Source organism: Phaseolus vulgaris, chromosome 11 (assembly GCF_000499845.2).
Source record: "Phaseolus vulgaris cultivar G19833 chromosome 11, P. vulgaris v2.0, whole genome shotgun sequence".
Taxonomy (NCBI): Eukaryota; Viridiplantae; Streptophyta; class Magnoliopsida; order Fabales; family Fabaceae; genus Phaseolus; species Phaseolus vulgaris.
This window is the reverse complement of record NC_023749.2, coordinates 5,047,071-5,063,331: the sequence shown is the minus strand read 5'-3', so window position 1 is coordinate 5,063,331 and position 16,261 is coordinate 5,047,071. Positions and strand designations below refer to the sequence as shown.

At 33.7% G+C, this 16,261-nt stretch overlaps 1 protein-coding gene across 4 annotated transcripts; it reads left to right on the top strand.

The window, feature by feature from the left end:
- Nucleotides 1–221: 221 nt before the first annotated feature.
- Nucleotides 222–14,405, top strand: LOC137827454 (uncharacterized). 4 transcript variants are annotated; one of them, XM_068633618.1, is made up of 18 exons: nucleotides 222–371; nucleotides 450–543; nucleotides 640–693; nucleotides 782–834; nucleotides 2,714–2,747; nucleotides 3,299–3,386; nucleotides 3,605–3,696; nucleotides 5,003–5,077; nucleotides 5,633–5,721; nucleotides 6,981–7,110; nucleotides 7,537–7,626; nucleotides 8,503–8,568; nucleotides 9,649–9,740; nucleotides 10,025–10,090; nucleotides 10,193–10,259; nucleotides 13,236–13,318; nucleotides 13,511–13,637; nucleotides 14,147–14,405. In XM_068633618.1, exons 1-18 carry the CDS (start codon nucleotides 313–315, stop codon nucleotides 14,201–14,203), a joined length of 1,416 nt encoding a protein of 471 aa, XP_068489719.1. In that variant the 5' UTR covers nucleotides 222–312; the 3' UTR covers nucleotides 14,204–14,405. The 4 variants fall into 4 exon arrangements, with proteins under 4 accessions (XP_068489719.1, XP_068489711.1, XP_068489727.1 ...); XM_068633610.1 differs by having other exon boundaries at nucleotides 277–371; nucleotides 447–543; XM_068633626.1 differs by lacking the exon at nucleotides 222–371 and having other exon boundaries at nucleotides 447–543; nucleotides 782–797.
- Nucleotides 14,406–16,261: the final 1,856 nt, after the last annotated feature.

Sequence of the window (16,261 nt, the reverse complement as noted above, 5' to 3'; positions counted from 1 at the left end):
AAATAATATATTTTTATAACTGTCTTTGCAATTCAAAGTTTTGGACTTTGTTTCTTGTTTGATTCGACCATTGCATAATGTGGGTAGAACATTACCAATGTTTTATCCAATAATTCATTATTATATATATTTTTCATGAGAATGTTGCTTTCATTCATGGATTGGGCTGAATCTTTGGGCCGGACGTATTCCATTTATTTTTTGGCCCAATTATTTTGGCGGGAAAGAGTGCGCGGAGAGGGGGGTATGTTTTGCTGTTGATTTTTGTAATGATACAAAAATGCAACTTCTCTGTGAAAGAAGCGCGGGAAAATGGAGAAATACTTGGTCTCGCATAGACCTCCGATTGAAAAGGTTCAGCGTCTTCCAAGGTAAATTTGTTCTGTTTTCCGTTTTCGTTTAGTAGATATTTTAGAGTTCTTAGTGATTCAATCTGGCAAATGGAGGAGGCATTGGAAGAGGAGTTCGGTTGAACTAAATGGGAGATTTGAACGTAACTATCGTCATGAGATGATGGATTTGCTAATTCGATCGTATTCTGAGGTGTGTCTGTCTTTTCTCGGTCATTAGGTTTTTGGTTGTGTACTTTTTTTTTTGTGTGCACTGTGTTGTTTAAGCTGCGCCTTAATTTTTGTAAAGGTTGGAGTGTTTCCGCATCGGTATCAAGTGGACGGTTTGCCATGCCAGTCTCATGTATGAACTGGTAACTCTGCTTATTGGTTATATGACTCTCCAATTCGGTGATTTAATTCAATGAAATTTTTTTGGGCGTGTTGTGCAGACAAATCGTTTGATTGGTGAGGCAAATGGTTCTGATTATCTTCCATATAGAAAGTTAGTATTCTGGCTTCTTTGACAATTATTGTAATTATTACAGTCAAGATAATATATGAATTCAAGAAATTATAAAAATTTAGAGTTCTATCTATCCATATATATATATATATATATATATATATATATCCTCTTGTACTGATTTACAATGAATTAACTAAAATTTCAAACATTTCTTCTTCTCATATGTTCTTTTCAAGTTGGTATCAGAGTTCCTTGACTCTGAATCTGCATTCAAAACCTTGCCGCTTCATTGTGGTTCTGTCTTTAGGCAGCCTAAAGTGCAGCGACTCCTTTTTTGGTTGCCTGATGTGCTTCCTAATAACCATAGAATTGGGAGTAATGAAGATAGTCTTGCCGTGGATAAAGATTAATATTAGAAACTTGTGGGAAAACTCATTTACTTAGTCCACATGAAACCTGACATAGCATATGATGTGACTGTGATAAGTAAGTTCATGCATGATTCAAGAGAACAACATTTATAGGCTTTAAACAAAATCCTTCAATATTTGAAGACAAGGGTTGGAAGGGGATTGTTGTTTAATGATAATGGAAAATTAAATATGGAGATATATATTGATTTATATTATGCAGAGTTTGTCAGATCCTCCACTAAATATTGCATGTTCTTGAGATAACTTGGTGGCTTGGAGAGAAGTAAGAAATAAAATGTAATTGTAAGGTCCAATGTAGAGAGTAAATTACGAGTTATGGCACAAGGGGAATGTGAATTATTATGGTTGAAAATTATCTTGAATGATCCTAACGTGAAATGTGAAGAACCTATGATTCTTCATTATGATAATAAATCAGCTATTAGCATTGCTTACAATTAAGTTGAACATGATGGAATTAAGCATGTAGGGATAGATTGACACTTCAGCTAGCATATTTGTTTACAAAGGGCCTTCCCATAAAATGGTTTCATGATCTCACATGCAATATGAGAATGATAGATATCCATTCACAAACTATAGAGAGTGTTGAGTTATCGGGAAATATTTTTTTGAGTTACTAGTAGATATTAACAATCATTGTAATTATTACAGTTGAGATATTGTAGGGATTCAAGAAATTACTGTAATCATTACTCAAGTAATACAAATATTAATATTTCATTAGTGTTTGTGTAATTGAATGCTAGTTTTTTTCTTCCCTCCTTTTAGTACTACCTGTTTATACCAGACATATAAATTTTTAGAGAGCTATTAAAACGCCGCAGCCACATTCTTATATTTTTAAGAAAATATTCAGTTAAAAAGGAATCAGCTAGATATGAATTCATGTTTTATTCAAGCAGACAATTTGTCTGAGGGTATTCCGACTGACCGGTGTATGAAAGTAGTGTGTCAGTATTGTTAACCACATCTGTGATCAACCCAAAATTTGTTAATCATATATAATTTGGTAGTATCTAATTGGATCAATTATTTTTGGGCTCCAACTTCTCATCATGAAGCTCTACTGATTCTTTCTACATCTCAATTAGTTTAAGGCATGTTCATCATGGTTGGAAATCTTGAAAGGTTAGAATGGAAAAATGGAGAACATGTTCCTGTCAATTTGTTATGAAATTTCAGTTTGGAAAACTTGGCACACTCATTTTATCTTAGGTTGATCTTTCTTGTAAGATGTTTTCTTTTGTATTTTATGAGCATAAAACGCTTTGATTATTTTTTATGTGCATATTTTTATTTACTGGTAATTCTTGTTATGGTTAGTGTATTTGAAACTTGTTCATGTTTTTCAAGGAAAAGTATTGAATTAGAAGTTAGCAATGGCATGTGCTTCTGTACATGAAATGTTCCGTTGTGTTACCTTTTTCATGGCATTAGTGATTTCTCTCTACAAATAGCTTACATATGTTTGTTAACAGGCAAGGCATCTCTGCTGTAGATTTTGACAACAAGGTAAATACAAATTAATATCGAAAGGTTTAAGCTGAAATGATAATGTGTTTTAAGTAAATGTCGTTGTTATGCTTCACAAGTAAATAATTCATGTCTGATACTAAAATACCAAAAGCATCTCATCCGGAGATATATTTAAATTTAAACCGACCTAGCATTTGAATTAATGTCGTAGTTTCGGTTATGGTCATGCTAAAAAGTTGATACCTACCAAATATATATATTTACTTATTTTTTGCCTAAAAAATTTTCAATCAAAAGCTTTGATAGAAGGCCTTCGGAAAGAAAAGTTCTCTGAAATAATCTATCCCGAGCTTGATTGGGTGCTTGATGTTATATATGCATAACTTTTTGAATAATGGATCTATTTCTTGCACACCACTCTTCGTTTGAGTTCTCCACACTAGTGATTTTATGAGTATCTTCTTGTTCACTGTGAGAAGAACACAAATTTGATTAACGTGTTGTTTTTATAACCCCTTCGTCTTATTTTTTCTTTTCATTGCTTTGGTATTTCAAATATTCCATCCCATGTTTTGGAATGTACTCAGGGAATATACTTGGTGTCTGTGACAAAATCGGGTTGCTTAACAGTTCACGACTTTGAAACTCTTTATTCCCAGATACCCGAGTCAACATGTAAGTTCTTTAATAGAAATAACTAATTTGGGTTTGATATTACTTGTTTTTACTGCCTTATGTCTTTGAAACGGTCAGAAAAAGTGTTTAACAATCTTAGATGCTGCGTGCTTCATATTGAAGTAGCATTATATTTATTTTATACATGGGAGAGGAAGGAACTTCATATGAAGTGTTAATTATCATTTGTACCTGCTTTTGTATTAATTTGATGATAGGCTTGCAAGAGGATGAAAGCAAACATTTAATGCACCTGTCACTAGGTCGACATCTTGATGCTGTCAAATGGAATCCTCTTAATCAGGATGAGGTTTAATTAAATTTCCTATTTACTCAGCATTTTACTTTGGATTTTTATTAATCTTTGATTTCTAAATGATATCCATGACATGTAGTTGAAAAAATTAGATGAAATGTATTTCTAAGATGTCTTTACAAATGTGATTACACTCAGTTTACAACCTAATTAAGGAAAGAAATAATAGGTAATGAAAGCAAGAAATAATAGGTAATTAAAGCTATACAAATCAAATCAAATCACTAAAAGATATCAAATTTATCCTAGTAAATAGAGAATGATATATGCACTTAATTACAAAATAATTATCTCCTAATTATGCAACACTCCCCTCAAGTTGGTTAATGTATATCTTTCATTCTCAACTTGCAAGTAAGATCTTTGAACTGTTTTGTGAGAAGTCCCTTAGTAAACATATCTGTCAATTGGAGTCTTGAAGGGATGTACTCGGTGACTATAAGACCATCATCCAACTTCTCCTTAATGAAATGTCAGTCTATCTCTACGTGCTTTGTTTGGTTATGTTGAACTGGATTGTGTGCATACTGATGTCGGACTTATTATCACACACCAAACCTATAGGATTGTTGGAAATTTTTTCCGGCAGCGGTCATCAATGCCAGTGGTCGTGGTCAATGGTCGGCAGTGGCGGTCAACGGTACAAGGTGGTGGTCCATAGAGAGAGAACAAATAGTTGCAGCAATGAAGGCTGCCAAAATTTAATTGTAGCAATGAAGGCTACATAAAAAATAATTTCAATAATAAAGGCTACCCAAAAAAAGAAAATAATTGCAGGTTGTCCAGAAAAAGAAAATAATTGCAGAAGTAGAGTCTCCCAAAGAACTCTAATACCAAGTTGAAAGAAACAGATAAAATGTATTTATGAGACAATTGTGATTACAATCTTAATTTATAGACTGTTTGTTTACAACCTAGTTAAGGAAAAAAAAACAATAGATAATGAAAACAAGAAATAACAGGTAATTAAAACTATACATATCAAATTATTAGAAGATATCAAATTTATCCTAATAAATAGAGAATAAAATTTACACTTAATTATGGAATAATTATCTCCTAATGCAATACATGTTTCATGTAAAATGTTTTGGTTTCATCTTTTGAAATACTGTATGTCAATTGTAAGTCAAGGATAATCTTGCGATGATTTGACACTTCCAAATGAAGTTTCAGATTTACAAGTCCCTGCCCATGTTTTTGTAAGACTGATGATTTGTCGAATTCATTAATAATAAATATTTTTATAAAAATTGAATGTTGTATTTGCACGGCTATCTGTCTTATTATTTCATTTCAGGTTGTTTGTGCATCTGTCAAAAGTAATGAAGTACTCATATTCGATATTGGATACGTCTCATCCGATCCAGTTGCAGTAAATTTCTGTTCTTATCTGTTATCGCACTTGTTAAATGTTGTTTGCATTGACTTTATTGGACCAGCTCTTTTTTTTCCCAGTCTCAATGTTTCTACTATCTACTGTTGATATTTGACACCTCCAAATTCAGTTCATATGAATTTCTTTTTGCATTATTCCATTATTGTTAAGCCTTGTCCAGTGTTTTGAATTTTTTTTCTAATTATTTGTTGCTAATGAAAATATATAGTACCTTTACCAACCTTCATCAAATCATTACCTCAAATAAGGTCAGCCGGATTAATATCTTGCTACCGATTTCTTTTGGATGCCTTATACAAACGAACCAGGAAGCACACAATGCATATTGCATTAGATATTCTAATTATTTTATCAAATCACACATTGCTCATTTTAAGGGATATGCTAGGAAATTGCAATTTTCATCATAATTTATTATTTTGGGTTCGTTTTATTTTCCAAAGAAGTATTTTTTGGTCATAGGCAACTATACATATGTTCATTTTTTTATGCTTGGCGAACTAATTTTTGTCCCTTAATTGCATAATACAGGTGTTAAGAACAAGACGTACAGCCGCATTTATTGGATCCACCATACACATAGGTCTCTCTGATGTTGCCTTTACGTCAAATGACCCAAGGTTGGTAACTTTGACCTAATTTAAAAGAATTGCTTGTCTGGGAATAATTAATTCCTAATACTTTGTCATCCAATCTTATATTTATGATGTCTAAATATGTAATATAAATATCTGTAAACAGAAAAAAAGGAGAAAGCATAAAAACTAAAGTAATGCGTTGGACAGACGCTTGAAATGTGTAATCTATTAAAATGTTCTAAAATTGATATAGGTGGATGGGCTCTAAAGTTTTAGTTTATATAACAGACTTTTTCTTTACTATGAATTTAATAGGAAATGGAATTTGCTACAGGGATTATAACATAATTCAGAGAAGAGAACTCTAATTACAGTATCAAAAATGCAAGAAAATACAGAAATATAACTGTAAGTATCGAAGAAGGATGTTTTCTCTGCCCTACGACAACAGCCACCCTCGACTTCCGAAATGATTACCTGCCTTCTCTCTGTTTTATGATTTTATCCTTTCTGTAAGTGTTTCCCCTTCTTTCCCACCTTTCTTGCCATGGAAGCAGGTTGTTACAGCCAAAATATCTCTTCTGCCCTTTATTCATCACAGGGTCCGGCGTATTAGTGCCTACCTAATAGAACCGTAATTAAACATAAAATAAATATCTTTGAAGAGATCTTGTGCGCACCTACTCACCAAGAGATCTCTTCAAAGATCGTCCAAGAGACTCATGCACTCTTTTTGAAGTTACTATTATTATTTTCCCTTGACGAATCTGTTTGACAAAAAAGGCAACGGCACTAGTGTATGGTAGTACATATTGATTATAGGTTTAATTACTCATCTGGTCTTTATCGTCGAACTAAGTTTATTTTTTAGTTTATATGCTTAAAATCATCCCTTTTAAATCCTTATACATACTTTTTTAATCTCTTTTAGTGTAGGGACTAGAAGGTATGTGTAGGCATTAAAAAGAACGATTTTTAAGTATGAGGACTAAAGGTAGAATATGTAAAACTATAGAGATTCATTGAGTTATTAAATCTTGAATCATCCCTTTTAAATCCTTATACATACTTTTTTAATCTCTTTTAGTGTAGGGACTAGAAGGTATGTGTAGGCATTAAAAAGAACGATTTTTAAGTATGAGGACTAAAGGTAGAATATGTAAAACTATAGAGATTCATTGAGTTATTAAATCTTGATTTATGCAGATACTTTAGTTTGATTAACAATCAACACATATTTTTCAATCTTTTAATTCTTTCCATCACTGTGCATTTCTCAATTTGCTGGCAAATTTCAACAGGATACTTGCTTGTGATACAGATGGTGCAATTAATGTCTGGGATAGAAGAGTGAACTCTCTACCTTGTCTTGAGCTTCGATCTGCTTCATGTGGCACGCTTAACAGCATCCAATTAAATGCAGATAACCAGGTTAGGATAGAGTATTTTGTAATTCTTTGGGAGTGGTTCATTTTTAAAGCTCAGTTACTCTCTTCCCTTTTTTAGACAAAGGCCTAATGTGTCCTTAAACACATATTAGGGATTCAAAATACAAAATCAAAATCAATTGAATAAAATATTGAATGTTTTAAGAACTTAAGTTCCTGATAGACTTTTAGTAAATTAAAGATTGATACTGAAATATCGTTAAGATCGATACTTTGTCCCAACATGTGGTTTTAATTTTTAATGAACTGGTCCAAATCTCCTGGTCCACTTAACCTTGATAAAATTGCTGTCACTAACATAGTTCATGTGTATTGAATTGGGTTTTGGTTTGTTCGAATTCTGGAATACATACTTTGTTCAGTCAATACACTGAGAATTTGCAAACAGTGATTATTCTATCATTTCCAGATTATTTTTGGTGCTGGAAAAGATGGGCTCGTACATGTATGGGATATTCGTGGTGGAAGAGCATCTGCCACTTTTCAAAGTCTCAAAGAGGTTATATTTATGCAGTGTTTTTTTTTTTTCTTTCTATTATGTTATGAAAAGGACACAAAATTATGCGAGAAGTCAGGACTACTGCTTGGACACTATCTCTGCAATGCATCCACTTTTGCGTTGGTGGGCTAATTAGAGTTCAATCTTGCTTAGGCTTAGGGAAATTTCATTCAACCTGGCTCTTAGTTCAATGGCTTATTCTTTGCTTATTTACTAGTTCAAGCCTTAGTCTTGAGTGTATTTTCATGAATCAGCTATCTCAAAAGCCTAAGTTGATTTAATGTTGAGCTAATTATGATGTCAGGTGAAAACACATTAATTTTAATGGTATTTCTAACAAAAAATGTTAATGAAATGTTAGTAACAGTGTTTTAAGCATTGAGTTTTTAAACCGTACAAACAGTATTGGGCTAAAGATTACTTGGGAAGATAAAAATAGTTTTACTTTGAATTTGGATACTAGAATTTGTTTTTGGTAATATGGAAGTGTGAGAATCTTGGTAAGGAGTGGGATAAAAACTTGGTCGGCACATTAACATGGTCCAACAGTGCCGATGAAGTTAATTTGTTTGGCCGATATTGCAAGTATGATGTTAAAATACTGTTCTGCTGATATATTTATATATTCTACCTAAATACTTTTGATAAAGATTGTCGTAAATAAACACTGATGTTGAAGCTTGTGACTTCTTGATGCATGCCTTTTTACAGCTTAAATTGTCATACGAACTTTTTCTCCAACTTCCTTTTTGCAGAAGATGATGAATCTACTTGTGACATACTTTTGTTAAATGAAGCATGACTTATTGGGTAAACGATGTAAAATATGTTAACAATGCTTTTAGTGATCATATTCTTCTTTGTTTGGCTTTGTAGGTACGCCATCAACCTGTAAAATCAGTGAAATTGGCAACATTGCTTAAGAAGATTGGATCTTTGGAGGTGCGGTTATCCTTCCTGCTCCTATCTATTACTTTTACAAATTAACAATTAAGCAAAACTACTTACTTTTGTGTGATGGCTGTATAGGTTTGTAACGTTGAACTACATATGAATGATTATTTTTAGTTATAGGAATATAGCTCCAGTAACTTCAAGATCATAACTTTGTCTTATCTTTATTTGAAGTTTGGTGTTCCAATAAGACTAGTTTTCACTTGAGGCTTCTCTCCAGACATTTAAGTAATTTGGATTTTTTTTTTCAAAATTTACTTTTAGATTAATCTATTTTTTGCTGTGGTTTGATTTCTAAACTTCGTTGCAAGGTTCATGTCCTTCCCAGACTTTCGCGTCATATGCATGTTTTGTGTTAGTGTTTTGTGTTAGATGCTGCAGAGGAATCCTCCACAGTTTCTTTTTTTCTCCCCTTCTTTATGTTGTGATGTTGTTCTGTATGTATATCAGTGACTATACAAGCACAAAGACAAAAGTTGACAGTACTTATCTGTATATTTTTCTCAGACAATGTTGTTCATAAATATATCTGCCGTGATTTAGAAGTTGTTAGCTGGCTTTATCATCTTGGATTGTTTCTTTAGATTTCCTACCCTTTACATGTAGGAGTATGTTTGAATGAGTTTCTGCATTAACAACTTTTAGGAATGAAATATATGAATAAAAAATTAAAATTAACTTATATACATTTTAAAATAACATTTTGGAGAAATTATATTAGAAAACTTTTACAAATTAGTTTACGCAATAGCTAATTTTAACATATAAAAAAGTCAATTTCATATTTTTCTCCTTTAGAAGTTCTTGTAGGAATTCTTCCAAACAAAAGTCTAACTCATTATTCTGTATTTAATATCATAGCATGTCAGTATGCGCTAAGTTTGGTGTCATACTTGTGACCGAGTCCCCTACCATAGGGAGGATACAATTTTCAATTCTTCAAATCAATGGCAGTGACAATAATCTTTTAGTTTACGATTAGATTTCTGTGTTTCACCATGTGGTAATTGTCTTTTTGCATACTAGCTGACTAGCAATTGATATGGTTAGCCATTCTCATGTAATCAGGCACAGGCAAATATTGTTCCCAAGGAGATTCACTCTATTAATATTAATCCATCATGCCCATATCAGTTAGCATTCCATCTTAACGATGGCTGGTAAGTTGCCAAAATGTTTCTTCCGAGACTGTTTTCCATGTATACATAATTATATCCTCTATAAGTTTCTATCATTAAACTATAAAATGAAATTACTTCTTGAACTTAGTATCTGGGAATCATTAGTTTGTACTCATTATCTACCTTTAAACAGTGCCGTTTGATATCGGTATGGGTTATGTACATAAACTATTGTTGTGTGCTGTTTACTTAATCTTACTTATCAAGAAAAATGCTTCCTTAATACTCCGTTGTGGTTGTTTTTTCTCAATATTTTCATGTAGGTCGGGCGTTTTGGATATTAATAATTTTGAAGTTACACATATTCATTGCCCACCCCCTGCTTGGTTGTAAGTTTGTCTGTTTTCACCTAGAATCGCTTTTTCATATTTGTGAAAATGGCTTCTTGAAATGTCTAATTATTTTGTTTACTGTTTATTTTCTTTTGTTAGAAACGATTCCTATGTTCCCGCTGATCTATCATACTTAAGAAAACCTTCATGGTTATCAACTTGTTCGGTAAGAAGTTTTATTGAATATAATGCACCTCTTTATTTTTTACACATCATTTCCTACAAACAAGTTTCTCAGTAAATATTTCTATGATCTTTCGCACTTTCCAACAAGGTAGACAAAAAAAAATCCAAATTACAAAATTCAATCCATAATTATCCATATTCATATTAGTTTTAATCCATTTAAATGGATTTATTTCAAATCCAAATCCATATTTTTGGATTTTAAATCCAATCCATTTAATTGGATATGGATTAGATAGAGAATGAATATATTTTTGGATTATCCAAATTGCATTTTTGGATAGATTTTAACTTGGCTCAATCCAAGTTAAGTCAAGACAACCCAGCCGATGTCGAGTCCAGCGGGTCCGGGTCGATATCTAACCGAACAGTCCCGGTCCCATATCAAGGCAAACGGGTCTGGTTCGATATTGAGGCGAGTGGGCCTGGACCGATGTTGAGTCGTACGGGTCCAGGCTAATGTCAAGCTGAGCAAGCTCAGGTTTCAGCTTGAACGGCCCGGATCAATGTCGAGTCTCCCGGACCCGGGCCGATGTCGAGTCACTGGGGCCCAAGCCAATGTTCAGCCAACCGGGCATGAGCCAATGTCGAGTCTCCCGGGCTCGCGCCGATGTCAAGCCAAACAAGCCAAGGTTGATGTCGAGTGGAACAACCCGAGTCGATGTCGAGTCAATTGGGTTTTGACTAATGTCGAACTGAACGGGCCCGAACCGATGTCGAGTCTCCCATGCTTGGGCCGATGTCGAGTCGAGCGGGCTCAAACTGATGTCAAGTATCCCAGGTCCGGATCGATGTCGAGTCTCCAGGTCCTGGGCTGAAGTCGAGTCGATTGGGCCCGGGCAGTGTTGTTAAAATCGTGAGTTATATCGTAAAAATCGCGATCTTACAATCTTTTAAGCAGAAAGTGCGTTGGATTGGTGGCTGGATCGGATTCTCATCCGATCGGAGTGATCTGGCGATCCATGGGCCTTCGCGATCCATGACGCGGGCCCAAAAAAAACCCTAATGCTTCGCTCGTGCTCATCGCCGCCTTCGCGTATCGCCGCAAACGTCATCATCTTCTTTGCGCGTCGCTGGGAACGCACGCTGTGACGACGACGAAGCATGAAGAAGAAGGAGTTGCGGCGGCGTTGCCGCGCATAAGAAAGGAGGAGCTGCGGTGGCGCCACCCATAAGGAAGATGTCGACACATACCTAAACCTAATTTTTAAAAGACATAACTTTGGACAAAAGACCCATTTCAATTTTAATCTAATAAAACCTAATTCAAAATTTAAATATGGAATGTGGTGTGCGGCTGAAACCCTAAATAAAAATCACAGCTTAAGAGACATAACTTTGGACCAAAGGTCCATTTCAATTTTAACCTAATAAAACCTAATTAAAAATTTAAATATGGAATGTGTTGTGTTCTGTGCAGGTGAAACCCTAAATAAAAATCACAACTTACTCAAAATTAGGTTTTTTGGATCCATTTAAAAAATTACAACTATTTTCATCTCCAACACATTTTTTTATCCTATGATTAATATGAATGATTTTGTTGAATGATTTTGTTGGATAATTCATCTGTATTAAACATTATCTTAAATCTACTTTTAATTATGTTATGTATTTGAACTATTTCATGAATTATAATATATTTTTAACTATCTTATGTATAGTAACTCTTCCGAGTCGAGTTACGATCTTCGAGTTACGAGTTTAACAACATTGGGCCCGGGCCAATGTCGAGTTGAGCCGGCCAGAGCCAATGTCGAGTCTCACAGGCCCGGGTCGATGCCGAGTCGAACGAGCTCGGGCCAATGTCGAGTGGAGCGGGCTTGGGTCCCTTTCAAGTCGATTGGGCCCTGGTCAAAGTCGAGTTGAGAGGGCCTGGGCCGATGTCGAGTCGTCTAGGCCCAAGCCATTATCAAGTTGTTTGGGCCCAGACCGATGTCGAGCTGTCCGAGCCTGAACCAATGTCGAGTCGTCTGGGCTTGAGCCAATATCGAGTGGAGCGGGCCTGGGTTGATGTCGAGCCGAGCGGGCCTGTGCTGAGCGGACCCGAGCCGATCTCAAGCCCAATGGGCCCGGGTCGATGTCGAATCATTCAGGCTCGGGCCATTGTCGAGTCGTCTAGGCTGAAGTTGGGCTGATGTTTAGTTGTCTGGGCTCGGGCCCATGTTGAATCATCCGCGCTCAGGCTGATGTCGGGTTGAGCCGATGTCGAGTCAAGCTTGCCTGAGCCAATGTTGAGTATCCCGACCCAGGCCGATGTCAAGTGGAGCGGGCTTGGGTCTATGTTGAGTCGATTGGGTCATGTTCAATGTCGAGCCAAGCAAGCCTGTGCCGATGTCAAGCCAATTCTAGGCCCAGGTTATTGTCAAGTCGTCCAGGCTCGGATCGATGTCGAGTAGTCCAGACCTGGACCGATGTCGAGTCGTCCGGGCACGGACCGATGTCGAGTCGTCTGGACTCGGATCAATGTTGAGTCGATTTGGCCCTGGCTAATGTCGAGCCGAGCAGGCCTGGGCTGATATCAAGTCGAACGGGCCCGGGCCGATGTTGAGTCAAACGAGCTCGGGTTGATATTGAATCATCCAGGTCCGGCCATTGTTGAGTCGTCCGGGCATGAGCCGATGTAGAACCGAGTTGGTCTGCGTTCAGGTTGAGTCGACTTAGGCCCGATTTGAGCCAAGTTAGTCTGTGTCCATATCAAAATAAATTTAATGTAATTGATATTATAAATTTAATTTAATTAAAAATGAATTGAATTTAGATTTAATTCATTTTAAATAAATTTAAAAAAGATTCATTTAAATTTGATATAGTTAAAATGTATATTGATTTTAAATCAAATGGATTTAGATTATAAACACCTTACTTTGGTGCTTATGTTCATTATTATACTTATTTGTGGATAACCATTTATTTTATTTTTATACGAAATAATCATTGTTGTAGTTTATCACAGATCTATTTAGCCGGGTCACCATGCGGTATCCATCTCTTGGATTTTTATCCCAGCACCAACTCACCAAGCCACGTGGATTACAAGTAAGTCCCTATTTTAAATTGTTAACTTCAATTAAGCACTTAATTGAGAAAGCACATGTACAGTAAAATCTGCTGTGTACTCAAATCAAGTTAACCACATTATTATACAGTGAATTCCGTGTGTTCATATGCCTAATTTTACTCATCAAACTGCATTTCGCAATTCTTAGTTTTAATTTGCATATTTAACAGGGAGGATGTCCAAGAAATTTCAAAGCGGAACAACCGAAGAAATCAGAACAGATTTATTTCTTTATCTGAAGGAATTATCTCATGCGTTGCTCATCCTTTGTATAATGCCATCGTAGCAGGAACCAAGGTTTGTGAATTACAAAATTCAGTTATCATCATTCTCTGCTTCAACTTCTGTTTTAAAATTAAAGAAGCTAGCTTTATGAGTTCCAAGTTCCCTTTCTGTCAACATCTCGAACCGGTTTTATATTAGTTCCTCCCAAAGCTTGTGTGTCTATTAAAAAGATAAGAAATTAGCAAAAAATGGTCAATTATAAAAGTTACATTGATTATACAAATTAAAATAATTATCAACATGATTTTTTTTAGTAACATGATTTTTTTTAGTAACATGATTATTTTTCATAAACGATTATTTCATAACAACTTTTTAACGTACATTTTCAAAAGGATTTTTTTTGGGTTCACGAAGCTTTTTTCTGACACCATTTATCAGATTACTCTCTCCCCATCTTCCTTTCCTTTTCCCTTTCTCCTCTCAATTTAACGAACCATAACACCCTTGTTTTTAACGGGCATGCATGGCAATAATATTTGCTGAGTTTGTTACTGAGGTCGATTGGTTATTGGTTTCAGAAAACTTCTTTGCTCGTGATTTCTCAAAAGCAACAGTCATTCAGAAGTGAAGATTAGTCCCAAGCTTTGACAGGATTTTCTATTTACTGTATTTTCCTAGTCTGAATTTATAGAAGAGTTAATGTCTAATTTTCTTTTTATTACCAACATGACAATTTTAGGTTACTGTTATATAAGTCTTGTCACAAGAGAGATCTGAAATTTGAGCACAGCTTAATCATTGGAGACCAAAAAAATGTGACAGATCCTTTTGAACCAATGAAATGTGAGGTAGGTATAAAAGAAGAATAGAATACCACGTATGCATATAAAATACCATGTATCCTTCATATAATTTGCATAATTAATAACTATAGTGTTGATAGTACCACCCATACAGACACAATACAATAGGACTCACGGAAAGCTTACACTAAATAAATGGGCTGACCCATCTTTGTGTCGGGCCTGTGGCGGGCCTGTGCTCCCTGTCTCATGTCTCATCTTGTCACCAATTCATACCAACAGCCCAAGTTACTCTAATTCAGTTTTGGACACAAATAATTTCTTAAACTTTTGTTATTTTCCGATTAATTCAGAAATGGAATCTTATATATTTACACAAATGAAGAGAAGAGTGTAGCACTTTTATACATTTTGAATATAATGAAGAGTGGTGTTTTTTTTTTTTTTCATTTTTAAGTGGTAGTGGTGGTTGTTAATGGTAAAAGTTGATAATTGAGATAATTTTTGTAACTTCCAAAAAGAATAAGTAAGCAAAAATACAATTACCACCAATAAAAATACTAAAAAAAATGTTTGATTGTTCAAGAAAATTAAATATTATTCAGCTAAAAAAAACTTAAAAAGGGAAAGAGATAAATGCTTAAAAAAATCTTCTATTTTCAATAGAATAGTGTAAACATTTATTTTCGAAAACAACAACTTTCGGGCATGATTCCGATGCTACACTAAACTTCAAACTATAACACTAAATAACAATTAACTTTAAAAATAAAAAATTATTAATCACTATATTAATTAAATTAAATATTAATTAAATTAAATACTGATTTAAAAATTAAAAATTTATTGATATTTTAAATAATTTTTATTATTAATAAAAATTTATAAACTATTTTTTAAATTGTAAATTTTAGTTATTAATATTTTAAATTTTAAATTAATCTCTAAAAAATTAATAAAAATTAATTTAAAATATAAAGTAGTAAGTAAATAATATATTAATATCTAAAGATTAAATATCAATTTAAAAATTATTTTATAAATTTTTATTAATAATAAAAAAAATTAAATATTAATAATTTTATTTATTTATAAAATGATTTTTAATTTAATCAAATAATAATTAATTATTTTGATCTTAAAATTTATTTTTATTTAATAATTCTTTTATAATGGTATTTCTAATGTCATAGTTTTGAAAGTAAAAAACTACTAATAATATTTGTTTCGAAAAGTATATTTGGGTGGAACATGGATAATAATATAATCACTGCATCCCAACAATTGATGCCCTTTTATTTTAAACATCAATTGCTACTGGACCCATGTGAGCTGCCATGCATGCATGGTAGACAAATAATATTTTTAATTTCAACCTATTTTACTGAGTGAAATGCATGTAATGAATACTAATAATAATAATAAAATAATAGACTGACATGTCATATCATCAAGATCACTCCAAACCCTCTTTAAAATTTGAAAAATAATTTCAAATTTAATCTAAATACGTGAGAGATTTCTTTATTACACTATCTTATTATATCCAATGGTCGTTGATATTGACCAAAAGTTTTAAGAGAATAAAATAATATATTCAAATTAAGTATGATTTTAATAGGTTTAATCTCCTAAAGTTAATAGAATGAAAGGTTTTCTTATTGGTATTATGTTCATTATCTATTGATCGCAAGGTTTTCTTATTGGTATTATGTTACATAGAATGAAAAGAAGAAAAGAAAAACACGTAGAAAAAGGTGAGTTGAGGTGGTTTCGTCATTTGATACTAAAACAAAGAGGACCACACTTTGTTTGGTCTTTTTTTTTTACAACTTCCTCTTTTGTTCCCCGCAAGAGACGCGGAATTCATATCACTTGTATCTTTCAGGC

Excerpts from the sequence above, each read along its gene's own strand:
- LOC137827454 (XM_068633610.1), top strand. The coding sequence starts at position 313 with ATGGAGAAATACTTGGTCTCGCATAGACCTCCGATTGAAAAGGTTCAG. Across the intron at positions 7,627-8,502 it reads CTTTTCAAAGTCTCAAAGAG|GTACGCCATCAACCTGTAAA; the intron begins GTTATATTTATG and ends TTGGCTTTGTAG. Across the intron at positions 9,741-10,024 it reads TTCCATCTTAACGATGGCTG|GTCGGGCGTTTTGGATATTA; the intron begins GTAAGTTGCCAA and ends ATTTTCATGTAG.